This window comes from Jaculus jaculus, chromosome X (assembly GCF_020740685.1).
Source record: "Jaculus jaculus isolate mJacJac1 chromosome X, mJacJac1.mat.Y.cur, whole genome shotgun sequence".
NCBI classification, from domain to species: domain Eukaryota; kingdom Metazoa; phylum Chordata; class Mammalia; order Rodentia; family Dipodidae; genus Jaculus; species Jaculus jaculus.
Genome location: NC_059125.1, coordinates 60,062,548 through 60,090,408, shown reverse-complemented (window position 1 = coordinate 60,090,408; position 27,861 = coordinate 60,062,548). Strand labels below are relative to the sequence as shown.

General features: G+C 39.8%; 1 protein-coding gene and 1 pseudogene across 4 annotated transcripts in view; one reads left to right on the top strand and one right to left on the bottom strand.

The window, feature by feature from the left end:
• The window catches only part of Ophn1 (oligophrenin 1), a 344,008-nt gene that overhangs the window by 123,730 nt on the left and 192,417 nt on the right, over positions 1-27,861 (top strand). For all 4 annotated transcript variants that reach the window (XM_045140247.1, XR_006634606.1, XR_006634604.1 and 1 more), the window contains exon 3: positions 14,543-14,638. In XM_045140247.1, coding sequence (XP_044996182.1) covers positions 14,543-14,638 — 96 coding nt within the window. The remainder of the gene's footprint in view (positions 1-14,542; positions 14,639-27,861) is intronic.
• On the bottom strand, positions 11,681-12,863 carry LOC105944195 (annotated as a pseudogene).

Here is a 27,861-nt window from a genome sequence, read left to right as displayed (position 1 = left end):
TAAAGGTGTGCACCACCAAGCCCGGCTAACAATGCTTTTCTTGATTTTCTTCTCTGTGAGTTTATTATTGATATATATGAAAGCTACTGATTATTGCTTGTTGATTTTACATAGTGTAACTTTACTAAAAGGTATTAAATCGATGTGGGAACTATCTGGTAGCTTCTATAGTATGCTTTAAGCATAGAATCATACCATCTGCAAATAGTGACAGTTTGACTTGTTTCTTTCCTATTTTTATTCCTTTTGTCTTGTCATTTGCTCTAGCTAAAACTTCAGGCACTATGTTGAATATAAGTGATGAGACTGGGCATTCTTGTCTCATTCTTTTTTAAAAGAAGTGGTCTCAGGTTTTCCCCACTTAGTATACTGTTGGCTCTGGCTTTGTCATATATGACCTTTATGATTTTAAAGTAAATGCCTTCCATTCATACTTTTTCAGATTTTCATCAGAAAGACATGCTGAAATCGTTAATCCCTTTTCTTCATCATTTGAGATGGTCATATGATTTTTGTTCTTAAGTGTATTTGTATAGTTTGCTACATTTATTGATTTATGTGTGTTGAATCATCTCTGGCATGAAACCCTTTTGGTCATAATGGATGATTTTCCAATGTGTTCTTGAATTCAGTCTGTGAATAGTTTGTGTAGAATTTTGCATCTATGTTCATTAGGAAAATTGGTTTGTAGTTTGAGAACTTGTTATTTCGAACTAATTATAGATTCATTTCAATTATAGATTAGTTATAAAGATAGGACAGAGATGTCCTTGACTCTCCCATTCTGTTTATTACAATGATTACATTTCACCTAGTTATAAATTAGCAAATTAATATTGCTACCATATGTATGTGTTAGTGTGAATTTCAGGAACACATGTAAACTTTTTTTTGAACTCTTGATAGTGAGTCAAAGGCCTTGTACATTGTAGACAAGTGTTCTGCTACTGATTCCAACTCAGCTTCTCATGGTTTCATGACAAGCACTGTTCCCATTGAGTAACATTCTCAACCCCCTTTTTTTGAGATGGGCGTCTCCCCATTTTTTTTTCCTAGATGACCATTCTCTCATCTTTTTTTTTTGTTTATATTTTTATTTGAGAGCGACAGAGAGAGAGAGAGAGAGAGAGAGAGAGAGAGAGAGAGAGAGGGAAAGAGAGAATGGGCGCACCAGGGCTTCCAGTCACTGCAAACAAACTCCAGATGTGTATGCCCCCTTGTGGCTAACGTGTGTCCTGGGGAATCGAGCCTTGAACCAGGGTCCTTAGGCTTCACAGGCAAGCGTCCAACCACTAAGCAATCTCTCCAGCCACCCCCCCATTTTTTGAGATGGTTGTCTCCCCTATGTAGTTTAGGCTGCCCTTAAATTCAAGGTCCTTCTGCCTCCCAAGTGCTGGGATTACATTCCTGTACAACTTTTTTTTTTTTTTAAAATACAGTTTATATATTTATTTATTTATTTGCTATTTTATTTTTATTTATTTGACAGAGAAAGGGAAGGGAGAGAGAGAGAAAGAGAAAGAAAGAATGGGCACACCGGGGCTTCCGCCACTGCAAATGAACTCCAGACACGTGCACCCCCTTGTGCATCTGGTTAATGTGGGTCCTGGGGAATCGAACCTGGGCCCTTTAGCTTTGCTGGCAAACACCTTAACTGCTAAGCCATCTCTCTAGCCCTAACACTGTATTTTTTTTTAATTTTTACAGTGCTTTTTTAAAACTTTATTATTTATTTATTTATTTATTTGAGAAAGAAGGAGAGAGAATGATCATACCAGGCCCTCCAGCCACTGCAAACAAACTCCAGATGCATGTGCCCCCTTGTGCATCTGGCTTACGTGGGTCCTGGGGAATCAAACAGAGGTCCTTTGGCTTTGCAGGCAAACACCTTAACCACTAAGCAATCTCTCCAGCCCATGAGTTTAGGTATTGAAGGAGATCTTTTCTTTCTTTTTCTTTTTCAAAGGTAGGGTCTCTAGATTGGGCTAACCTGGAATTCACTATGTAGTCTCAGGGTGGCCTCAAACTCAAGGTGATCCACCTACCTCAGCCTCCCAAATGCTGAGATTAAAGGCATGCACCACCATATATATATATAATTTTTTTTTTTTTTTTTTTTGTGAGGTAGGGTCTCACTCTCACTTAGGCTGACCTGGAATTCATGATGCAGTCTCAGGGTGGTCTTGAATTCATGGTGGTCCTTCTACTACTGCCTCTCGAGTGCTGAGATTGAAGGTGTGTACCACCATGCCTGGCTTGTTTTTTGTTTTTTGGGGTAGGGTTTCACTCTCCACAGTGTTTTTTGATAAGGATTATCTTTTTAAATTTTGAGTAACAAACTTTTGTTAAATATACTTTCCATGTATAATTTTATCATTCTGTGACTTCTCATTCCAATCTAGTTATGGTGTGTTTTGTAATACAATAAGGATTATTTTAGGCTTGCATATCAATTTGAGGAGAACATGATAAGGGCCTACATTTATGTATACTTTCTTTCATCAGCATTTGGTAGCTTTCAGCATATAAATATATGTTTTGTAATATGTATATATATTGTTTGGGGAATTATTAATAGTATTGTATTTTAAATTTCAGTTTCTACACGTTGTTTTTTTTATTGTGTGGGTACATAATTCTTATTTTTTTTGGTTTTTCGAGGTAGGGTCTCACTCTAGCCCAGGTTGACCTGGAATTCACTATGGAGTCTCAGGGTGGTGTCGAACTCACAGTGATCCTCCTACCCCTGCCTCCCGAGTGCTGGGATTAAAGACGTGAGCCACCACGCCCGGCCACAATTCATTTTTGTGTGCTGATCTTGTATCAGGCCAACTTGGTGAACTTGTTAGCTCTAGGAATTTTATTGTGGATTATTTGCTTATTATTAAAAATATATATATATTTGGGTTGGAGACATGGCTTAGAGGTTAAGGTGCTTGCCTGCAAAGCCAAAGGACCCAGTTTTGATTCCCAGGTAAGCCAGATGTACAAGGGGGCACATGTGTCTGGAGTTCGTTTACAGTGGCTACAGGTCCCACTGTGCCCATTCTCTCTCTGTCTGTCTTTCTTCTCTCTATCTCTCTCACTGTCTGCTTGCAAATAAATAAATCAAAATTTAAAAAAATATTTATTTGAGACAGGGAGAGCAAGACTCTCTCTCTCTCTCTCTCTCTCTCTCTCTCTCTCTCTCTCACACACACACACACACACACACACACACACACAAGATGAGTATGGGCACTCCAGGGCCTTCTACCATTGCAGACAAACTCCAGACACATGCACTATTTTGTACATCTGGTTTCACATGTAAACTGGAAAATTTAATCTGGGCTGTCAGGCTTTATAAGCAAGTACATTTAGCAGCTGAGCTCTTTCTCCAGCCCTGCTCATTTTTTTTTTTTCAAGGCAGGGTTTCTAGCACAGGCTGACCTGAAATATACTATGTAGCCTCAGGTTGGCCTCGAACTCACAGTGGTCCTCCTATACAGAGGCCTCCCGAGTGCTGGGATTAAAGGCGTGCGCCACCACATCTGGTCTTCCCTGCTCACTTTTACATAGATCTTCAATCTATGTAAATAATACACAGTTTTAGTATATTACAACTCACTTTTATTCAGCTCCATGATTTTTTTGAGGCAAGCCCAACAGACTGGCCTTTGTGTGTGGTATGTGTGTGTGTGTGTGTGTGTGTGAGAGAGAGAGAGAGAGAGAGAGAGAGAGAGAAAGAGGGTGGGGGAGGGAGTGTGTGTTGGTGAGTCAGGGCCTCTAGTCACTGCAATTGAACTCCAGACACATGTGGCCCCTTGTACCCATGTACAGCCTTGCATGCTTGTGTCACTGGGCATCTGGCTTATGTGGGACATGGAGAGTTGATCATGAATTCTTAGGCTTTGCAGGCAAATGTCTTAAACACTACGCTGTTTTCCATCCAAGCTCCATGGATTTTTTTTTTTTTTTTTTTGGTTTTTCGAGGTAGGGTCTCCCTCTAGCCCAGGCTGACATGGAATTCCCTATGTAGTCTCAGGGTGGCCTCCAACTCACGGCGATCCTCCTACCTCTGCCTCCCGAGTGCTGGGATTAAAGGCGTGCGCCACCACGCCCGGCCTCCATGGATTTTTAATACATATGAACCTTCCTCTTTTCCCCAGAGATAATTTGGGAATGTGCTGATTAGTTTCCAAATGCTTGGAAAATGTCCTCTTCTAGTTGTTATTCATTTCTAATTGTGATGGGAGAGAATAAACTCTATAGAATTATAATTCTTTGAATGATCTAAGGTTGCCTGTATGGCTCTGAACATAGTTGTGGTAGGCAGAATATTCTTCCTCACAAGGGGGTAACATCTAAATTTCTGAAGTTTGTGAGTGCATTATATTGTATGGTAAAGGAGCATTAAGGTTATTAATGGCCTAACCTTGTGAAGGGAGAATATACTGAATTATCCAGGGTTACTCAGTGTTTTCACAGTCTATCAGTTGAGGAATTAACCTGAAATTGCTGACTTTTTTGGGGGGGTACAGAGTCTCATATATCCCAGGCTGGCTTCCAATTCACTATATAGCTGAGGATGACTTTGCATTTCTGATCCTTCTACCTCTACCTCCCAAGTGCTAAGATTATAGGCCTTCCTCACCATACAATGCACAGCTTTTTTTCTCCTTTTCTTTTTTCTTTCTCCTTTCTCCCTCCCATCTCTTACCTTGCTCTTTCTCTTTTTCTTTCTTTCATTCATTCACACATTCATTTCTGTAGTACTAGAATTGAACCTAGGACCTCATACATGCTGGAATTATGGTATTTGAAAATATAGAAATCCTTAGCCACAAGCTAAGTACATAAATAAGCCCAGTACAAATTTGTGATAGTTTGCTATGGCAGTTAGTAGAAACCTAATGCATGATCTTTAACAGTAGTATAGTAGATTCTTGAGAGCAATTAATATTCTGCTGATGTTATGTGTGGTATTCTAAAACATCTCCCCTCTCCTTCCTCTTCCTCAGCTGAGAAAAGGTATCACTGGGCATTCCTAGTTGACCTGGAGCTTACTGTGTGGACAAGAATGACCTTGAACTTATGGTGATCCTTCTGCCTCTGAACCTTGAGTGCTGGAATTATAGACATGCACTACCACACCCAGATATATACTGTGTGTGTGTGTGTGTGTGTGTGTGTGTGTGAATATACTGTGTGGAAGTCAGAGGACAACATCTGGGTATCAGGTTATGTCTTCTACTTCCTTTGAGGCAGGTTGTTATGCTGTGCACTGCTGCTTTTTGCTAGGCTATCTGTCCCCAAGCTTCCGCTGGATTTTCCTGTCTCCACCTCTCTTTTCAGCCGTAGGCATGACTGGGATTACAAATGCCTGCCATAACATCTGGCTTTTATGGGAGCACTTGCGTTCTGAACTCAGTTATTCATGCTGGTGCAGTAAGCGCTTTATCCAATGAGCCATCTTTATATCCTGATAATATTAGCTTCATTCATTCATTCCTTTAAGGACATGGATTGATTTGACCTTTCCATGTGTGAATAATATTTCCATGAACATAGGTGTACACATATTTTGAAACTTGTTGAATCTTTCTCTCTCTCTCTCTCTACACACACACACACACACACACACACACACACACACACACACATATGGAGAGAGAGAAGAGAGAGAAAGAGAGAGAGAGAGAGAGAGAGAGAGAGAGAGAGAATGGTTATGCTAGGGCCTGCAGGCACTGCAAATGAACTCCAGATGCATGTACCACCTTGTACATCTGGCTTCACATGGGTAGTGAGGAATTGAACCCAGGTCCTTAAGCTTTTCAGGAAAACATCTTAACCTCTAAGCAATCTCTTCAGCCCCAGTATCTTCCTTTATATAGCTTTTTTGGTTTTACAAGGTACAGTCTTGCTCTAGATCAGGCTTACCTGGAATTCGCTATGTAATCTCAGGCTGGCCTTTTACTCACAACGATCCTTTTACCTCAGCCTCCCAAGTGCTAGGATTAAAGGCATGTGCCACCATGCTTGGCTTCTTTATATAGACTTTTCAGGGCCTGTTCTAGACATGTTATTTGTATATATATTGTTTAAATGCATGCCTTCATATTTTTATAATTATACACAATACCTTATTATAGCCTATTGATGTCAGTATTTTGTTTCTGGTGGAGTATAGAAACATTACCCCACCCATTGGCTCCTACATTCTTTAAGCTATCTCTTCCATATAGTCCCTGAGCCAATGGAGGATGTGATAGAGATGTCTCATTTAGTATTGAACACTCAGCTGTTTTTCCGTACATTGATGAGTTGTGAGTCTCCCCAGCACTTACTGCCATCTGAAAAGCAAAGCTTCTCTAATCAAAAGTGTAAGAGATGCACTAATATGTGGGCATAAACACGAATATTTAGAGGCAATTTGGTGAGCATAATATGTCCATTTAGCCAGACAACAGTAGTAGATTTTGTCAGGGCTTAGGACCTTCTCAGCTATATAATTGAGACTAGGTTTTCAGTATCAGGCATGAATTCCCTCCAATAGTGTAGGCCTCAAATCCATCAGAGAGCAGTTCTTTCCTCCATAATAGACATACCACCATTGCACTAGTGGACACATATTGCCCCCTCCGCCCCTTCTTTTTTTTTTTCAGCCCCTTCTTTATTAGTCCTTACTTTACAACCAGTTACTCCCACATTGCTAGTTGTAGCAATGAGTAGCCTAGTCACTCCACTAAAATCAGAGTTTGAGTTGAAAGCTTGTGAGCAGGTAGTTTACTATAGGAATAAGACTGAAGATCAAAAGAGTAGAACTGTAAGAGTGAAAAAGCTCTTATTTTGGGTTATTTTGTAGCCATTAGTTCAATCATGCTAGACTAGTCAGAGGAACATTATGAAATGTGACTAAAAGGTGTCTATCAGGGAATGAAAGACAGAAGCATTTGTCTTATCTGTATGATTAGCACCTATAAAGCCCAGGGTGTGAACACCCCATGCTCCATAGAGTTGTATCAGTGTGTCTAGAGAGTTCCTATAACAAAGGATCTGTGTAGCCATGGAGCTAGAAATTAGAAGCATATGGTATAGGTTCTGATCACATTTTTGTTTTCTACAAATTTTAGCTGGTGAAACTCTTCAGAATTTCATACTCAACAACAGCAAGAAGCATGTCTCAGGCTTCTCATCTAGTTCTTCTAGGGCCAGATGCACTCCCATAGTTTCAAGAAATGTCTTTACACTAATTCCTCTAGAGCCTGTGATAGCTTCAGGCCAGAGATTTCCTGAGCTCCAGGCACTCACCTAAATCTGACATTGTACTATACATCATTTGGATATCCACTTAATCCATCAATCTTTCTCACTGTGTGGCTTTCTCTCATTGGAGACTGAGCCTGGGGCTTCACTAGCCAAGTGAATTAAAACGTGTCTGTCACATTGAGAAAACAACAATATTTGTTGATAGTAATAAAATTCACGTTTTCACAAGGTCTGATCTCTGGTACTACCATCTAAATAAGACTTTTTTTTTTTTTTTTTTTTTTTTGAGGTAGAGTCTCGCTCTAGCCCAGGCTGACCTGAAATTTACTGTGTAGTCTCAGGGTGGCCTCAAACTCATGATGATCCTCCTACCTCTGCCTCCTGAGTGCTGTGATTAAAGGCATGTGCCACCATGCCTGGCCCAAGTAAAACTTTTAAGCATAAATTGAAATAATGAAAACCATTGAATTACTACTATATGTTTCACTGCTTTTAGTGTTTAGACCTTTTTTTTTTTTATTTTCATAGGTAGGGTCTCACTTTAGCCCAGGATGACCTGGAATTCACTATGTAGTCTCAGGGTGGTCTTGAACTCTCGGGGATTCTCCTACCTCTGTCTCTCAAGGGCTGGGATTAAAAGCATATGCCATCATGTCTGGCTAAACTTTCTATGAGATTGGAAATGTGCTTCATATGTCTAATAATGAAATGTATTAAAATAAATAGGATTTAATCCGAGTGTGATGGTGCACACCTTTAATCCCAGCACTTGGAAGGCAGAGGTTGGAGGATCCCCAAGAGTTCAAGGCCACCCTGAGATTACATAATAAATCCCAGATCAGCCTGGGCTAGAGTGAGACCCTACCTCGGGAAAAAAAAAAATAGCATTTGTGTAAGTCAGTGAGCTAGTATTTACCAAGCAAAATTACATGATATTGTAAAAGATTTCATGCATGGGTATCGAGATCTATTCAAAGTACAGGATAGACTAATTTGTTGATAGAGGTATGAAAAGATCACTCATATAGTTTCAGATTTACATATTGCCACTAATATTTAAGAAATCACATTTGTTGTCTCCTATATCCTCTTAGATCCTCTTGTTTACATACATCCAGACTTTAAAAAATTTGGATCCATTATGAGAAAAAAACACACATTTTTTTCATTCTGGGAGTCGGTTTTTTTACTTAGTATATATATTTCACTTCCATCCAATTTTTTGAAAATTTTATCACTTTGTTCTTCTTTATAACTGAGTAGAATTTTATAGTGCATATGTACCACATAAAAGTGGAACAAGAGGTGATGAGAGAGTAAGGGAAGAATGAAAGGAAATATGCAGTATGAAAGCTGTATCAGCTGCTTTCTTACTGCTTTGCCAAGATAACTAATGAAAAGTAGCTTATGGAAAGAAAGGGGTTAAATTCAGTTTATAGATTGGAGGGGACATTTCATCACAGCAGAGAAGGCAGTGCAGGCTGGAGCAGGAAACCTGCTTTGCATCTCAGCACAGTGAGGAAGAGCAGTGTGTGGTTCTGGGGTATAAAACCTCAAAGCCCACTGCAATGACATACTTCCCCTCAGCAAGGCTCTTCCTCCTCAAGCTTCCATAATCTTCTCAAACAGCTGCGGACCAGGTGTTTATGCACATTAGCCTATAGGAAGCATTTTACATTCAAACCTATCACAAAAGCAGAAAGGAGGCAATGGTGGAGGGGACACAAGAGGAATAAGAGGAGAAAGAAGACAGAAGGGAAATAAAAGCCAAAATTTGTTTCCAAAATACCATAATGAAGTCCAGCTCTTTGTATGTTGATAAACAAACAAACAAACAAACAAACAAAGGTTTTGGTTGGTTTTGTTTTTCATATGCCTTGAATATGTTACTCAGAGATTCATGTGCTGGAAGCTTGGTCTTTATTCTGGCTATGTTGAAAGGTAGTAGTGGAAAGTTTAAGAGATGAGAGCCAGTTAGAAGGTAATTAAGTCATTGGTAGTATTGTCCTTAGCAGGAATTAATGTCACTCTTTCAGGACCCCAATTATTTCATACGAGAGTGGATTATGATTAAAAGATTAAGCCTGAGCTGGGTGTGGTAGAGCATACCTTTAGTCCCAGCAGAAGCAGAGGTAGGAGGATCACTGTGAGTTTGAGGCCAGCCTGGGACTACAGAGTGTGTTCTAGGTTAGCCTGGGCTAGAGTGAGATTCTACCTGGAAAAAAAAAATAACAAAAACAAAACAAACAAATAAAAGATTAAGGCCAGGTATGGTGGGGCACTCCTTTAGTTCCAGAACTTGGGAGGCAGTGGTAGGAGGCTCACCATGAGTTCAAGGCCACCCCGAGACTACATAATGAATTCAGTTCAGCCTGGGTTAGAGCGAAACCCTCCCTCAAAAAACAAACAAACCAACTAATGAATAAATAAATAAATAAAAGAATTAAGCCTGGACCCTGAAACTCTCTGAGTTCTTGTCTTGCTGTATGACAACACTGTGCCTTTTACATGTTCACCTATCATGATGTTGTCCTCAGTGTTGTGTGCTGCCAGAAAGTCCTTATTAGTGGCTGAGCAGATGAGACCACTTGATCTTGTACATTCAGTTCTAAAATAGTGAGCTGAACAAACCTGTTTTCTTATATATTCCTCAGCCTTAGGTATTTGTTGTAGTAATAGTAAATATGATAACATGCAAGATTGCTGTAATTGTCTGAGAGCTTTTGTTCTTTCCTTTTCCAACTCTATGTCTGTTTGGGGACAGAATTTCATTATATTCTCAATCAGAGTAACATGCTGCAACAAATTGAATGCACAAGCAGATATGACAGACTGTTTTCTATAAGAGTGCACATTAAGATTTACAAAAATGGAAAGTAATTTCAAATCTTAATACATTTCTTTTTAAAAATATATTTTAGTTATTTATTTGAGAGAAAGAGGCAGAGGGAGAGAGAGAGAGGGAAAGAGAATGGGTGCTCTAGGGCCTCCAGCCACTGCAAACGAACTGCAGATGCATTCGCCCCTTGTGCATCTGGCGAACGTAGGTCCTGGAGAGTTGAACCCGGGTCCTTTGACTTTTCAGGCAAATGCCTTAACCACTAAGCCATTTCTCCAGCCCCATGATACATTTTTTGTCTTACAAAATAAATTTGTTCTCATAAAATATTTATATTGGAGCTGGAGAGATGGCTTAGTGATTAAGGCATTTGCCTCTGAAGCCTAAAGACCCCAGGTTGAAGGTCCCCAGTACCCATGTAAATCAGATACCTGGGGTTTGTTTGAAGTGGCTGGAGATGTGCCCTATCTTTCTCCTCCAACCTCTCTCTATATATAAAGAAATAAAAATAAATATTAAAACATATATTATCATGCAGTTTATTGCTGTTATTTCAAATAGATACTTGAAATTGATTCAATAGCAGTAGATGTATATAAATAACACTACTTGGAGTCAATAATTAAGATTATAGGCTGGACTCTAAGATCATACAAAACAATAGCTTCTCTCTAAAGCCTTTTCTTATCTTCCATGTGTACAATCTAGATTGTTGCAATTGCAGCTTTTTTTTTTTTACCTAAATGAAATACTTTCAGATATATAGTAGCTTAAGCTATTCAGAGATCTACTCATACTGCAACTGAAAATTTCTTCAAGAAACAGATGTTTCTTCCTGCTAACTCTGTGTGCCGGCTGGGCATATTTAATGAAGGAAGAACCAAATGATTTCAGCATGAATCCTAAGTACATGCTGAGATTTTTCATCAGAAATGTTTTTACTAGAAAGTCTTACATATTTTTTTTTTGAGGTAGGGTTTCACGCTAGCCCAGGCTGACCTAGAATTGACTATGATATAGTGTCAAGGTGGTCCAAACTCGCAGAGATCTCCTGCTTCTGCCTCCTAAGTGCAAGTCTTAAATTTTTAAAAGAATGTCCTTTAGCTGGAATAATTTTATTCCTCTCCTTCCATGAGAAGGAAATATGTGATCCTTTTGTGTCTCTTTGTGGGGAAGAGAAGATGAAACTGCCTAATACTCCTAAAGGATGCTGTGTTCTAGAAGGAAAAAGTGAAGAAAAAACATTATTCCAATTTTTTTTTGTAACCTAAATGAATAAAGCACACTTTGTTACAGGAAAACAAAAATTAGTATTTCCAACAAAAATCTAGTGCTCACCATTACAGTTTTATACTTGTGTGCATATTAGTATAAAATAAGGATATTTAGATAAAAGAACTTTGTAGTTGCTTATTTCAAAGTTCCCAGTACTTCATACTTTTTGGTAATAAATAGCTTGGCTACTCCCACTCCTGCTTCCAAGCATTAGCTACAGGTGAACTTCTTTCAGCTTGTGAGGATAGATAATGGTAACTGGGAGCCCCTTGTGTCTTGCTCCAACCAGTTTCATTTTCATTGCTGGAAGCCTAGTCAATACTGTATTTTCATTTCCAAATACTTTAACATGGAATCTATCCCCTGGGCAGAGCTCCAGATATTTTTCAACATCATACACTCCCTCTCATTGGCCTGCACCAACTCTATCTTCATATTACAGTACATCAGGGTTTTGGACTCCACTAGGACAATGGCATTACATGAGGTCAGTTCCTTGATTAGAGCCATGACCTCCTGTGTGACAGACCCTGGCCAAAACACCTGGGAGACCAGGTCCTTGTCACAAGCCTCCTGTGCAGTCAGCTTCTTCCCATGGAGCAGCATTTTGTTTGCAACTGTTATGCTCATAATCTTGGGAAATGTAAAGGTTGAGCAACCATCTGGACTTTGACCAAAATTGATATAGGGTGTCTGAAACAAAACCTTTTCATTAGCCCAAACCACATCATAAAGAGGCAATATAGATGCTGCTAGCCCAATAGCTGAGCCATTTACTGCTACAAATACAGGCTTCATAAACTGAATGAAGTTATTTACAAACGTTCTGACAGAACATACCATTTTAGTGCTTTCGCATTGCCTGTTGTCTGTGAGACGCTGTTCAAAATAATTAAAGTCGAGGCCACCACAGAAGATACAGCTGCAGCTTTGTTCAGAGCACTTTGGCCCTCATTCATCACCTGTAGGTTCAGTGAGTTATTATCTGATGATTTTGTGGATAACAAGATATAAGTGAACCCGTCATGCTGATGACAATATCTCTTAATCTGTGGGCACTCTCAGTCTGCCTTAGGCTGAAATGCAACTGCTTTTCCACAGGCTTATGTCTTCTATTGCTCGTCATTTTCCTTTTCTCCTCTGTTGCTCCCGCAACCATTTGTCTGATGACTGTTAGCACATTCATGAATGGAGATGTATGTTTTGTGTTACTGGCTAAGCCCGGTGCCATGGCTGAAGTCACAGGACCAGATATTTGAGGTTCTAATGGATGCATTTGAGGTCTTCTCCCTGTCCTGATTTGCTGTGCACCTGGACCCAGCAAAGCTCCAGTGGGTTGCTCTTTGGCTACTTCCTGTGCCACCATGTCCTCAGTACCCGGCTCCACAGCATCCAGCTTCTCGGGTCTCTCATGCTGAAGGCTGCCCACCAATTTCTTCCTCTTAATGGAGCTCTTAGGTGCATATTTCTTCTTTGTATGTGATTTTATGTGGTCCATTCTTTTCTAACTGTAGATGCAGGGCTGTGGATTTCCTGCATCAATGGTTGTGAACAAATTACAGATTCATTCTTTTTTTAATTATTTTTTAATTTTTATTTATTTATTTATTTATTTTATTTGAGAGCGACAGACACAGAGAGAAAGACAGATAGAGGGAGAGAGAGAGAATGGGCGCGCCAGGGCTTCCAGCCTCTGCAAACGAACTCCAGACGTGTGCGCCCCCTTGTGCATCTGGCTAACGTGGGACCTGGGGAACCGAGCCTCGAACCGGGGTCCTTAGGCTTCACAGGCAAGCGCTTAACCGCTAAGCCATCTCTCCAGCCCTACAGATTCATTCTTTTTTACCATTAAGCTTAGTGGCTTTTGACAATCAAGAGTGACATAGGGAGAGGCGACTGTAGGCTTGCTAACCTGGAAATGGCTTCCCAGAGTTGCTTGCAAGGACACCACGTTGCTCTCTGGCCCTCTCCACTGTGTTGGCAGTTGAAATCAAGCATGTATTCATGAGCCAAGGGCTGCTTCCTGTTCCAGAGCCTTAGCCTTTGCATGAGACTAGATACTCTGGGTTTCTTTTTGTTTTGTCAACAATCTTTGAACTTGAGCTACTGGTGGAAATTCAGATAATCCATTTTACTCCTTTTTGAAATAAATTTAAGCAACTGATAACCAGCAGCTTGTACTATTTGAGACTTCTTGGCACGTTTTTAATCCCAGCACTCTCTGAATTCATCCTCTGTGTTTGTTGTTAGCATACAGGAAGGCTACTGATTTCTGTGTGTTTATTTTGTATCCTGCTACATGTTAGGTATGTAGATGTTTAGGGTTATAATGTTCTCCTGTTGGAGTATTCCTTTAATCAATATAAAGTGACCTTCCTTATCTTTCCTAACTAATGTTAGTCTGAAGTCTTTAGTAGCCTTCCTGTATTAGAATAGTGACCCCTGCTTGTTTTCTGGGCCCATTTGCTTGAAACACTGTCTTCCAACCTTTCAGGCCAGAGACTCACTCTGGGAGTAGCATGGTTCAAGAGATTTGTTGAACCTTTTGCTGAAGATAATATATATATATATATTTTAAGATCAGTAAAAATACTTTCTCTAAAATATAGGAAAAATATGTTTCAATTTCATACCATTATTGAATGTTTACAAATGAATGTTAAGAGTTCTTGTCCAAATTAAGAGCATTTTTATGGTCATGACACATTTCTTTCCCTTCATTCATTGCTTACATTACTTGGGCTCATAGTAAATATACTGTGGTCAAACTAAACATGTTCTGCTTCCAGACAGTATGCTACACCAGGCTACCCATCAGTTAATATGGAAAATGTCAAGGTGGTATCTATATTGTCATGTAATCTGCCATGGAGAGGCAGGTAAACCACATGGGGCCTAGATAAACCTCTGCCTGATAGGTCTAGGATTTTGAGCTACATGTATATAAAATGGAGCTATTTCTTTCTTTGTCAAATGCTTGTGGACTGTTGGTTCATGAGAGATGAGAAACTATGTAGATTATTGTACACAATGGAAGCTCAACAAATGCTCATGAAGACCCTTGGAGGAGTGCAATTTTAAGGGTCAGAACAAGCTAGAACTTTGAGGGTTTCTTGAACTTGCAGTTTTGTTGAGGGTAGCAGTGTTGACTATATTTGCTATCTTCTTCTTTTGCAGATTATTCCTCTGCAGTCCAGAAATTTTCCCAGACACTACAGTCATTTCAGTTTGATTTCATCGGAGACACTCTAACTGATGATGAGATTAATATTGGTAAGTCTTCAGCTGTGTGTGGCCATATACCTCTGGAAGCAGGCCTGCGATCTTGCTGCTGCCTTGGTCTGTGGAAACAGAGCAGCACCTGCACCTTTTGCTTCTTCTTTTATTTATTTATTTATTTTTTTATTTGAGAGCGACAGACACAGAGAGAAAGACAGATAGAGGGAGAGAGAGAGAATGGGTGCGCCAGGGCTTCCAGCCTCTGCAAACGAACTCCAGATGCGTGCGCCCCCTTGTGCATCTGGCTAATGTGGGACCTGGGGAACCGAGCCTCGAACCGGGGTCCATAGGCTTCATAGGCGAGCATTTAACCACTAAGCCATCTCTCCAGCCCACCTTTTGCTTCTTTTTAGTCTAGTGCAAAGCCTCTGCGTGGCTGCATAGGAAAGAAAAGGAAACTGTTCTCTGCTAGTATGATTTTGCTGTCACATAGAAGCAACCAAGACATCTTCTGAACCTACACTGAGGCCTTTGGCTCAGCTTGCAGGGGGGTATTCGTAAAGCATCTAATGTATGAAAATAGATATTTTCACAAAAGTGGATGAGTGATTTATTTTCCAAAAATGACTTTTAGTAAGAATTTTCTAAGGAACAACTTCCCTTAGAGTTTAAAAGAAGTAATGATTTAATTACATCTTTTTAGACATTAGGTTTGACATCTTCATTGGGAACTGAATCTGATAAATTGTTTTTTGTGATAGTTGAACCATCTTTGAGAATAAACATTAGAAGGATAAGGAAATATGCATTTAATTTCGTTGTTATGAAGAATGGTGATTTTATTTTATTTCATTTCTTAAAATATTCTATTTTTATTTATTTATTTGACAGAGAAAGAGGGGGGAGGGAAAGAGAGAGAGAATGAGAGAGAGAGAGAGAGAGAGAGAGAGAGAGAGAGAGAGAGAGAGAGGGGGGGGGGGGAGAATGGGTGCACCAGGGCCTCCAGTCACTGCAAACGAACTCCATACACGTGTGCCCCCTTGTATATCTGGCTAACATGGGTCTTGGGGAATTGAACCTGCATCCTTTGGCTTTGCAGGCAAACATCTTAACCACTCAGCCATCCCTCCAGCCCAAGAGTGGCGGTTTTAATGTAAATGTTCCCTATAGCATCAAGTATTTGTATTTAAGTGTCCTACTTAGTCCCTAGAAGGTGCATTCTTGCTGGAGGAAGGGTGTCACGGTGGGTGGACCTTGAATCCAGCCCTACTGGATGTTCAAAGCTAACTTGCTATTCTGTTCTCTTTCTGCTGTGGATGTGTGATGTTGTGAACCTGCTGCTTTTCTCCTCTGTGATAAAACTTCCCCTTTAAACTCTATGTCTGGAATAAGCCCTTTCTTCCTGTTTACTGCTTCTGGTCAGGTTTTTTTTTTTTTTAATTTTCCCCAGCTTTAAGAACATAACAGCAAGGGTCAACTGTCTTTTTATTTATTTATTTTATTCAAAAGAGAGAGAGAGAGAGAGAGAGAGAGAGAGAGAGAGAGAGAGAGAGAGAGAGAGGGCACGCGCGCGAGCGGGAGAGTGAGAGAGAGAGAGAGAGGGAGAATGTCCACACCAGGGCCTTCGGCAAACAAACTCCAGATGTATGCATAACCTTCTGCAACTGGCTTACATGGGTCCTGGGAAATCAAATCTGGGTCTTTTGGCTTCATAGGCAAAAAATCTTAACCTCTAAGCCATCTCTCCAGCCTGAATTGTGTCTTGAGCCAAACTCATTTCTCTATGTCTGTTTGTAAATAAAGTTTTATTAGGACACCACCACATTTACATAAATACTGCCTGTAGGTGTTTTGTATGTTACAATAGTGTTTATTACTAGTAGCAGTAGTGTGAGTGACTTGATGGTTCTTTCTAGCCAAATACGAAAGTTTACCGAGCCTTGTGATAGAGGGTTAAAAGACTTGTGAAATGAGAACATTGAACCACAGAACTTTTATGAATGATCTACTGTTACTGGAAGAAGTGACATACATAATTACAGTTATTGTCCCCATAACCAAAACATAAAGCAGTATTATTCATAAATGTTCTTTGTAGTTTGAGTAATATATAAATATTATAAAGTATACAACTGGACATGATATTCTTGTATAGTGGCAGCATATTGGGTATACTGGTATATTTAAAACCCTTTCCTGTACATGTATCCATTTTCTTTGTGTGCAGTTTAGTTTATACTAAATATATAGTTTTAGGCAGGGTAGTGTTTGCCTAGGATGCATGACACCCTGGGTTCAAAGCTCAGCAGCACATAAATCATCATGGTCGTTCATACTTATAATCCCAGCACTTGGGAGTTGAAGGCAAGAGTATTGGTAGTTCAAGGACATCCTTGGCTACATAGCAAGTTTAAGGCCAACCTGGGCTATATGAGATTTTATATATATATATAATTTTAATTATTTATTTGAGAGAGAGAGAGAGAATGGGCACACCAGGGCCTCTTAGCCACTGCAAACTAACTCCAGGTGCATGTGCCATCTTATGCATCTGGATTTATATGTGTATTGGGGAATTGCATTTGGGTCTTTATGCTTTGTAGGCAAGCACCTTAACTGCTGAGTCATCTCTCTAGCCTGATGTATGTCACTTAAAAATGTGTTTACTTATTTGTAAGCAGAGAGCAATAGAGAGACACAGAGAAAAAGGGTACACCAGACCCTCCAGCTACTGCACAAAAACTTCTTTATGTATCAGGCTTATGTAGATACTGGGGAAACAAACCCAGGTCATTAGGCTTTGGAGGCAAGCACCTTAACCACTGAGTCATCTCTCCAGCCTCTGTATCTTTTTTTTTTTTTTTTTTTTTTGGATTTTCAAGGTAGGGACTTGCTCTAGCCCAGGCTGACCTGGGTTTTACTATGGAGTCTTAGTGTGGTCTCAAACTCATGGTGATCCTCCTATCTCTGCCTCCTGAGTGCTGGGATTAAAGGCATGTGCCACCATGCCTGGCTCATATATCTTTTTTAAGGCAGTAAAAGTAGGTAAACGTTAATAGTAACAATGATCATTTAATGTAATATTTTATCATAAGCATTTTCCCATAATGTTTAAAATGTTTTGTAAGTTTCATGGAGCTGCAAGCATGTTGTTTTATTCATTGCTATTTCCCCAACACCTAAAAGAATGTCAGCCATGTAATAGAGACTCAATGCATATTTATCAAATTAAGAATAATGTATACAAGACTACATCATTATTATAGGAGTTCTAGTTCATTTTGTATTTTGCTACTTTGGGGAATTAAGGTTATTTGTATTTTGGCTGTTATAAATACAATCATAATGAACATCTTTGTGAGAATGATATTGATGTATATTTTGATTAAATATAACTATCATATAGCTATTTGTATTTGGGTTATTTCATTAACTGATTGTATTTTGTTCTACTTTGTAAAGTCTGTCCTGGTCCAGGTTTATAAGTTGATTACAATATAAGTAGCTCTGGAGGCAGACTTCTTCTCTATACATTTGTAACTTTGACAAGTGGTTTACTCTCTCTGAGTGTTAATTTTTCTCATTTGTAAAATGGGTGTACTCATTACTTTTCTTGTTGCTATAGCCAAATACTTGACAAGAAACAATTTAAAGTAGGAAGGATTTATTTTGGTTTATGGTTTGAGAACACATAGTCCTCATAGCAGGATAGGCATGGTACTGTGACTTTGAGGCAACTAGCCACATTGGGGGGAGAGAGAGAGAGAGAGAGAGACAGAGAGAGAGAGAGGGGGGGGGAGGGAGAGAGAAGGGAGAGAGGGAATGAATTCTAGTGTTTAGTTGACTTTTTCATTTTGCCCCTTTTATTCACTTGTGGACCTCAGCACATAAATGTTGCTGTCTACATTCAGGGTGGATGTTCCAGCCTCAGGTAAACCTCTTTGGAAAGTTCCTCATGGACACACCTAGGTGATTCCAAATGCAGTCAAGTTGACAGTGAAGGTTAGCCATCATAATGGGGATGAGATCATCAATGCCAAGTGTACAGAGTTCCTATATTAATGTTAGTAATTTCGACATCATTGTTAATATAAAATTAAATCCCAATAATCTCTTTCTCCCTCTTTTTTTGTAATGCTAAGGCTAGAATCCAGTCCTCACACATTCTAGGCAAATGTTAGCTCTAAGCTATATCCTGGGCCTGTTTTTCATTTTTAAGAAATATAACTTCTGCTTTGCCTGTGAGTTGGTGATGTTGAAAACTGGAAGATATAGGATATATGTAATTCCATAAATGCCTTGTTTTTCTTTCTAACATTGTACTGGTGCTCATTTACCTTAATGCCAATGAACAGACCTGGGATCTTTTCAATGCCACCCTTCCTGTTTAACATTGTGATTTAACTCACACTACTCTGAACTTTACCATAAAAGTCAACTAGAACCATGTAGGAAAATTGGGCAATGAGCTTGAATATAACAATTTTTGAAAAAAAATATTTTATTATTTTTTTATTAGAGAGAGAGGGGGGGGGAGAATGGGCGCACCAGGGCTTCTAGCCACTGCAAACGAACTCCAGATGCATGTGCCACTATGAGCATCTGGCTTATGTGGAACCTGGAGAATTGAATCTAGGTCCTTAGGCTTCGCAGGCATGCGCCTTAACCGCTAAGCCATCTCTCCAGCCCTGAATATAACAACTTATAAGTAAAAATAACTAAATAACTTACTCTCTGACTAATGGATTACTGTTTTTGTCTATGAACACCCTAAGAGCTTTTGGCTGCGACATTGGTGCTTTGTAATGTATAATTTTAATAACTCTTGAACTCACTTACCATTTGCCTGCCAACTTCAAAAACTCCTAATTATTATATGACTATTACTCAAAATAATATTGACACAATGAACTGACTTTTGCTGATGGAGACTGAGGTACAGTTTTGAGAATTCATTGGCCCATTGTGGCCACTGTTTTTGTTGAATTTGTCATTTTGAAAGCTGGAATTTGTGGGGGTACTGAGGTGGAGTACCAGTGTTCTGGCAGTTGAGACTGATGATTTTTGGAGTCTTTGAGAAAAACATCTTCAAGGTCCCTACCTGGAAGCTGTTGTTGAGAAAGAACTGTTGCTCCAGAAGCTGAGATAGTGAAGTATGTCATGTTCTTCAGTTGTCAACACTACTGGCCTTGAGTTATACATCTTCTGTTTCACTGATAAAATGACATCAGTTAGGATGGGACATGGCAGTACACTGTAACATTTTACATTACATGTGCAGAGGGCCTTTACATAATGAAGTTTTCACAGTGGTCCTGGAAGGAAACTCAGTAGTGTAGGTAGCAGTTATCTAGCAGGAAACTGATTGTAGAGTTCATGGAGAAAGTACAGGGCTTCTGTGAAGATTTCCATCCCTTAACTTAGCTCTAGGAGAGACTCAGAACAATATGTATTCAACAAGGAAAGTGGGAGGTAGTGCTTCACAGCCTACATCAAGACATTCATTGTTGCTCTAGAGTAAGACACCTATGCCTTCAGCTGGCATTGTTTGCCGCCTTCTCTGCATCTATGGATCAGAAGCCCAAAGAAATCCCAGGTGTCTATAGAATATTATGTGCACTTCAGATTTGGGTTTTACTTATTACCTGGGAATGATGACAAAGTTACATGAATGTGTTGAGCCTCTGTTTTCCTTTTCTATGAAGTAGGGAGTGTAATCTACCTCCCAAGGCTATGAAGACAAAGTAAAAAAAAATGCACATATGTCAGAGATATTCTATGTAAGTCATTTAGCTCAGTGTCTGGCATGTAGTTGGTGGTCAATAACTCAGGGCTATTATTGATTCTAGTAGGAAACTGGTAGAAGCTAATGTATGGGAAAAGGTGTTGGTTTGCAATCATATTTCCCAAATTCATTACAGAAGGAAAACTTATTTAAACTATTAGCACTAGTTGGGACCTTAACGATAATGTAGGTAAGTTTTTTTTTTTTTTTTTTTTTTTTTATGAGGTAGGGTCTCACTCTAGCCCAGGCTGACCGGGAATTCACTATGAGCCTCAAGGTGGCCTCGAACTCACGGCGATTCTCCTACCTCTGCCTCCCGAGTGCTGGGATTAAAGGTGTGTGCCACCATGCCCAGCTAGGTCAGTTATTTTTAACATGGCTTCATGTTGGAATCACCTGCTGAACTTAGTCACCCGCAGTCTCAGTATCTTAGTACAAAAGAATCAGAATCAGTGCTGGAGAGTTGGCTCAGTTGTTAAGGTGCTTGTCTGCAGAGGCTAATGACCTGAGCTTGATTCTCCAGTACCCATGTGGAGCCAGATGCACAAAGTGGTGCTTGCATCTGGAGTCTTTTTGCAGTGGCTGGAGGCTCTGGTGCACCCATTCTCACTATATCTCTTTTATCTCTCTCTGCTTACAAGTAAATAAATAAAATTAGAAAAAAATCAGAACCAGAAGCTTTTTAGTGGAACCTAGGGCCCTGACTTCCATAAACTTTGTAACATCAGTGGTTATTCAGAACCTTGGGGCAGGTATCAGAATTTTTAGGAAATTTTTGGATCCTAGGTATCTCCCATCAACCCAAGTTTAAAGGAAACCAATGCTTATATTGAGCTTTCATGTAAGAATTTATTTATTTATTTTTTAATTTAATTTATTAGTTTTCTTTTCAGTAAATACAGGCAGTTTGGTACCATTATTTAGGCTCATCTGTGATCTACCCCCTCCCATAAGACCCTCCTTGTTAATGAAAATGGGTCGTGCATTGTGGAGTTAGCCCCCAGTTGTTGGTATGATAAATGTCTCTGCATATCATGACCCAACATGTGACTCTGACATTCTTTCCGCCCCCTCTTCCGCAAAATTTCCCTGAGCCATGTTGGGTTCATTTTTGGTCTGCTTCAGTGCTGAGGTGTTGGGGGCCTCTGAGGCTCTGGCTCTCTGATTTGGTAGGAGTTGATTTTTCTCTGCGTTGATCTCCTTACCCTTTGTGCTGGTATCCGGTTCACAGGAAAACATCACCCTTGCTTATTTCGCCAGTTGTCCTTAGTTTCAGTTGGGCCCCTTTTGAGGTATGTTGGGGCAGCTCTCTTCTTAGGATCTGCATCTGTCTGGAAAAGAGAAGCAGATTCTCCAACGGAGAGTAAGTTAGCACCCAGAAAATTGAGATAACACTTACTTTTTTGATAGACAGTATGGTAGGTTTAGGCCTTCTTATACCCCGTGATTGATGGTAGCTTGATATTGTAGAGTGGGCTTGTGTTTGGGTATGGTTCTGACTTGTTTCCCAGTTCCAGCTATGGGTCTAGTACCACTGAGTGGATCAGTTAGCCAAATCAAGAGCAATTGATTCCTCACCATGGCTGTGTACCACTATTGCACTTGTGTGGGCATCACATCCGGTTATTTGTTGCTAATTAGGTTAAACAATGTGTTGCTTGGACAGATCTTGGTCATTTCCCCCAGTCGCCTATGTAGATTTTTGAGTTCCAAAAGAAAAGAAAGCCAATCATGGTGGCATATACCTGTGATCCCAGCCTTTGGGAGACAGAGGCAGGATAAACACTTCAAGTTCAACCCAACCTGTTCTGTATAGCAAGTTTCAGGCCAGGTAGGGCCACATAGTGAGACCTTGTCATAAAAATGAGTGAGGTGTGGTGGTACATGCTTGTATTCCTAGTACTGCCTGAGGGGGTGGTGGACATAGGAAGTTCAGCTATTGTGAGTAGAACATCAATAAACATGGATGTGTAAGCTTCACTATGGTAGGATGTAGAGTTATGTCTAGGAGTGCTATAGCTGGGTCATATGATAGATCAGTATTTAAGTTTTGGAGAAACCTCCACACTGACTTCTGATGTAACTATTCTAGGTTATACTTCTACCAACAGTTTATTATTGTTCCTTCTACATCCTCCCCATACACTTGTAGCTTCTTCTTCTTTTTTTTTCCTGGTGCAAGCTGACAGGCTAATGCAGAATGCAGCAGAGTTTCTCCATCTCTCTCTCTGCTTCTGTTTCTCTTTTTTCTTTTTCTCTTTTCCCTTTTTTCTCTTTTCTTTTTCTTTTTCTCTGCTCTCTGCTTCTCTGCTGCCACAGCTCGTAACCTCGGTCTTTTATTTTCTGATCATGTCATGAAAGAGTAAACTTCAAGAAAGGTACAGTTCCACAGGATTCACAGAAACTTTTTGCTATTTTTTTACATCAAACAATCCCATAATTATTTACCTCAAGTATAGTCATCAGGCCCCTATAATGATTAACTATTTTCACACTTTCCTCATGTATGTGTGGTCAAGCACTTGTGATTTCCTGAACTTCTACTTTCAATTACTATATTAAAGGTGAGAGACAGAACCACCACAAAATGGGGGTTCCTGCCATTGATCATTGATCCAATAAACCCATTTATCCCCCAACCATTTCTTTTGAACTTTCCTTTTCATGACTCTCCAATACTTAGATTTTGGTCCTCCCGATTAAACTCTTTCTGACCTTGGTTATTTTTCCTGTAAGGATTCTTGGTAAAGAGTCTTAGTTTGCTGCAATTGCCGCCATTCAGAAAAATTAGAACAATTTTTACATTGTTCCAGGAGGTTCATTGTTTCCTCCTCAGTGTACTGTACTCCATGCCTGACTTTCTTTAAGGCCTTTAAGGGAAACAATTATTTCTGACCCATGTTCTTGTTTTTCCAGCTCCATGCCAGAGCTTCTTTCAGATACATTGACCAACACTTCACTAACATCTATTTTTGCTGGAAAAGTAAACTGAGAGATTGGTGCACCAAGTGAAAGACAGAACAAGACAAACATACAGAAAACCACAGATATCTGTAGTGTAGAGAGCCAAAGATGTTTCTATAGAGGGGCCACATTGGACTCCAAGGAAGAGACAGCTGGGCTGGAACTGTGTCACCCTAGCTTCTTTTCTTTTTTTTTAAAATTTTTATTTATTTATTTATTTATATATTTGAGAGTGACAGATACAGAGAGAAAGACAGAGGGAGAGAGAGAGAATGGGCGCGCCAGGGCTTCCAGCCTCTGCAAACGAACTCCAGACGCGTGCGCCCCCTTGTGCATCTGGCTAACGTGGGACCTGGGGAACCGAGCCTCGAACCAGGGTCCTTAGGCTTCACAGGCAAGTGCTTAACCGCTAAGCCATCTCTCCAGCCCTAGCTTCTTTTCTTGATGATAGCTATTCTGACTGTGGTGAGATGGCATTTCAAAACTAGTTTTGATTTGCATTTTCCTGATGGCTGTTGAACTCATTTTACAAATATTTATTGGCCATTTGTATTTCTTTGGTGAACTACCTGTTCTATTCATTGGCCAAGTTGTTGATTGGCAGATTTATTTTTAGTATTTCATTTTTTTGCAATTCTTTTATTTTCACTTACTTATTTTTTTTTTTATTTTTTTATTTTGGTTTTCCGAGATAGGGTCTCACTCTAGCTCAGGCTGACCTGGAATTCACTATGTAGTCTCAGGGTGGCCTCAAACTCTTGGCAATCCTCCTACCTCTGCTTCCCGAGTGCTGGGCTTAAACGTGTGTGCTGCCATGCCTGGCTCTTTTTATTTTTAGTATTAATCTCCTGTCTGAAGTATAGCTGGCTAAGATTTTCTCCCATCCTGTAGGCTACCTCTTCTCTCTGCTGATAGTTTCTCTTGCTGTACACACTGTTTAAAAATTTTGTGAGACTCTATTTATTGATTATTTTACAAGTGACTAGATTCCTAGTCAAAAAGTCTTTACAGGGCTGGAGAGATGGTTTAGCGGTTAAGCGCTTGCCTGTGAAGCCTAAGGACCCCGGTTCGAGGCTCAGTTCCCCAGGTCCCACGTTAGCCAGATGCACAAGGGGGTGCATGCGTCTGGAGTTCGTTTGCAGAGGCTGGAAGCCCTGGCGTGCCCATTCTCTCTCTCCCTCTATCTGTCTTTCTCTCTGTGTCTGTCGCTCTCAAATAAATAAATAAATAAAAATTAAGAAAAGTCTTTACATATGCATATATTTTAAAGTGTTTTCCATATTTTTCTAGCAGTTTCAGAGTTTTAGGTTTTACCTTAAGGTCTTTGATCCATTTTGAGTTATCATTTGTTATTTCAAAACCTTTATTTTTATAGGACTATAATGAAGGTAAAATACAATTTACAGATTGGGAGACAAGCCATATTTCAGATAAGGGACTTATGCCCAAAATAGATAAAGTATACTCACAATTCTTCAGTAAAAACAAAGATCCCAAATAAAAGTGGGCAAAATAATTGTGTGCATATTTTTATAAAGAAGATACACAAGTGGGACTTAGGATATAGCTCAGTGGTAGCGTACTTGTCAGCATGTGTGAGGCCCTGGTTTACATACACTTACACAGCACTCGGGAGGCAGAGGTAGGAGGATTGCAGTGAGTTTGAGGCCACCCTGAGACTCCATAGTGAATTCCAGGTCTGCCTGGGCTAGAGTGAAACACTACCCCGAAAAGCCAAAAGAACCAAAAAGAAATGTTTTTCTTAGTTTTGTGAACTATTCTAGAAAATAATCAAATTCAAGTAGGGTGACTTGGGTACCTCAATTTATAGCTGGCTAGTCAGAAGTATAGATTAAAACATATGAAACGTGATTGGCATCAGAAATATGTGCATTAGCAATCTAATGGGGCTGAGCCCTTTTTCTGTAGGGTCTATACTAACTCTAGGTGGTTACTGTCATAACTGAATCATCAAATACCTTGTTGTCTTCTGGAAAGCTGAAAAATTGCTGAAAGTCAGGAAGAACCCCAGAAGTATTGTGTGTGTACAGGAATACCATTGAGTGCTTTTCTTTGCAGATGAATCTTGGTATAATGGTCTGAGCAGGGTGTGGCACTGATGTTTTCAATCTCCCCAAATCATTCTAATGTACCAGGATTGAGAATCATTGCTTTCAACCCAATAAGAAACAGAATTTAACATTTACTGAATGGTTGCCATGTATATTGAGAGTTATACATGTATTATCTTATTTAATCATCATAGCCATCCTATGACATATGAATAATTTCTGCTTACAGCAAATGGATCTCACAAAGATTCATTAACTCTCCTAAGGCTACACAGCTAATAAGTTCAGTTGAATTTCTTTTGTGATTTTTGATCAAGGTAAGTTCTCTAGCTCAGGCTGACCTGAAATTCACTGTGTAGTCTCAGGGTGGCCTCGAACTCATGGTGATACTCCTACCTCTGCCTCCCAAGTGCTGGGATTAAAGGCATGCACCACCATACCTGGATTTTGTTGTTGTTGTTTGCTTGTTTGTTTGTTGAGACAGGGACTCATGTAGCTTAGGCTGGCTTCACACTATGTACATGAAACTAGCCTTGAATGTCTGATCATCTTACCTCTACATCCCAAGTACTGGGATTATAGGTGTGAACAACACTTAGTTTTTAAAATGTGCTTTGTATGCCATCACACTGATTCCAAAATGAAGAAAAATGGGACAACACTTTATAAAACATGTTGGTAAACCATATTTACTTCTATTTCCATAAATGTTCTAAAATAATAGTTATTTTTAAATTTTTATTTATTTATTATTTATGAGGGAGAGAGAGAAGGAGAGAGAGAATGGGTGTGCCAGGGCCTTTAGTCACTGTAAATGAATTCCAAACACATGTGCCACCATATGTATCTAGCTTATGTGAGTACTGGAGAACTGAACCTGGGTCCATAAGCCTCACAGGAAAGCACCTTAATCACTAAGCCATCACTCCAGTTCTAAAATAATTATTAATATTCTCATTTATAGATGATGAAATTAAGGCATGGAAAGTTAAACTGAGAGAAATTTGTCTTGGTTGGTATGTTAGTCAGCTTTAGATCAGTATGGAAAAATATCTGTCAGCTAATCAGTTTAAAAGGAGGAAAGATTCATTTTGGCTCACAGTTTAAGAGGCTTTAGCCCATGGTTGCTTGGACCATTGCTTTGGGCCTGTTACAGAGAAGAAGATCATTGCAGATTTAGGTTATAGCAGCTGAGAATCAAAAAGGAGAGACAGGGCCTGGAGAGAGGGCTTAGAAGCTAAGTGCTTGCCTGTAAAGCCTAAGGGCCCCAGTTCAAGGCTTGATTCCCTAGGACCCACATTAGCCAGATGCACAAGGGGGTGCACATGTCTGGAGTTCGTTACAGTGGCTGGAGGCCCTGCTGTGCCCATTCTCTCTCTTTCTCTATCTACCTTTTCCTCTTTCCTCTGTCACTCTCAACTAAATAAGTAAAAATGAACAAAAGAAAATTTAAAATAAAGGAGAAACAATAAGTATCGGGCATCTCAGTAAACCTTTCTCAAGTATGCTTGCAATGACCTCACTTTCTTCCATTAGGCACAAAGCCCTAAATGTTCCATCTTTTCTTAGTAGTGCCAAGGGCTGGTGACCAAGTCTTTATTTAATACATGGATTTTTGGGTGACCACTTAAGATCCGTGTCTAGGAGGTCCAAAACTCAAATTTTGAGATCTTAGTGCTGTCAGTCTTTGTATAGTACACCCATTGTTCCTCCTATAGCACTTTTGACTGTCAATACAATGAGAGGCATCTCAGATACTACTAGGTCTGACTAGGAGAATTAAACAAAATATTAGCTCCAAGATAACTTTTTTTAAATTTTTTTTATTTTTGAGGTAGGGTCTCACAGTAGTCCAGGCTGACCTGGAATGCACTCTGTCATCTCAGGGTGGCCTTGAACTCACACCAATCCTCCTATCTCTGCCTCCGGAGTGCTGGGATTAAAAAAGGTGTGCGCCACCACGCCCGGCTTCCAAGATAACTTTTGAGTGGGGCATTGTTTTCTGGAAAATAAAGTCTAAATAAAAATAAAGAAAGAAAAAGAACAAAATCATTCAATAGGCACTGAATTCATCTTCTTGCTGGCCTTAGATTTGAGGTCTTCTCTAGTGGCCATGTGTACTTGAGGAGTTAGTCCCTACTTTCTTTCTCACTTTCTCTGTGTGTGTGCGTGTGTGTACCCGCATGTGTGTGTATGCATGTGTGCATTTGTATTTATATTTAGGAGAGAGAAGAAAGTATGGGTGCTTCAAAGCCTCTTGCTGCTGCAAATGAGCTATAGATGCATGTGCCACATTGTGTATCTGGCTTCATGTGGGTATTGGGGTATTGAACCTGGGCCAGTAGGTTTTGCAAGCAAGCATCTTTTAGTGCTAAGCCATCTCCCCAGCCCTGGCTCCTATTTTCTGTTGCCTACACACACACACACACACACACACAGACACACACACACGTGTG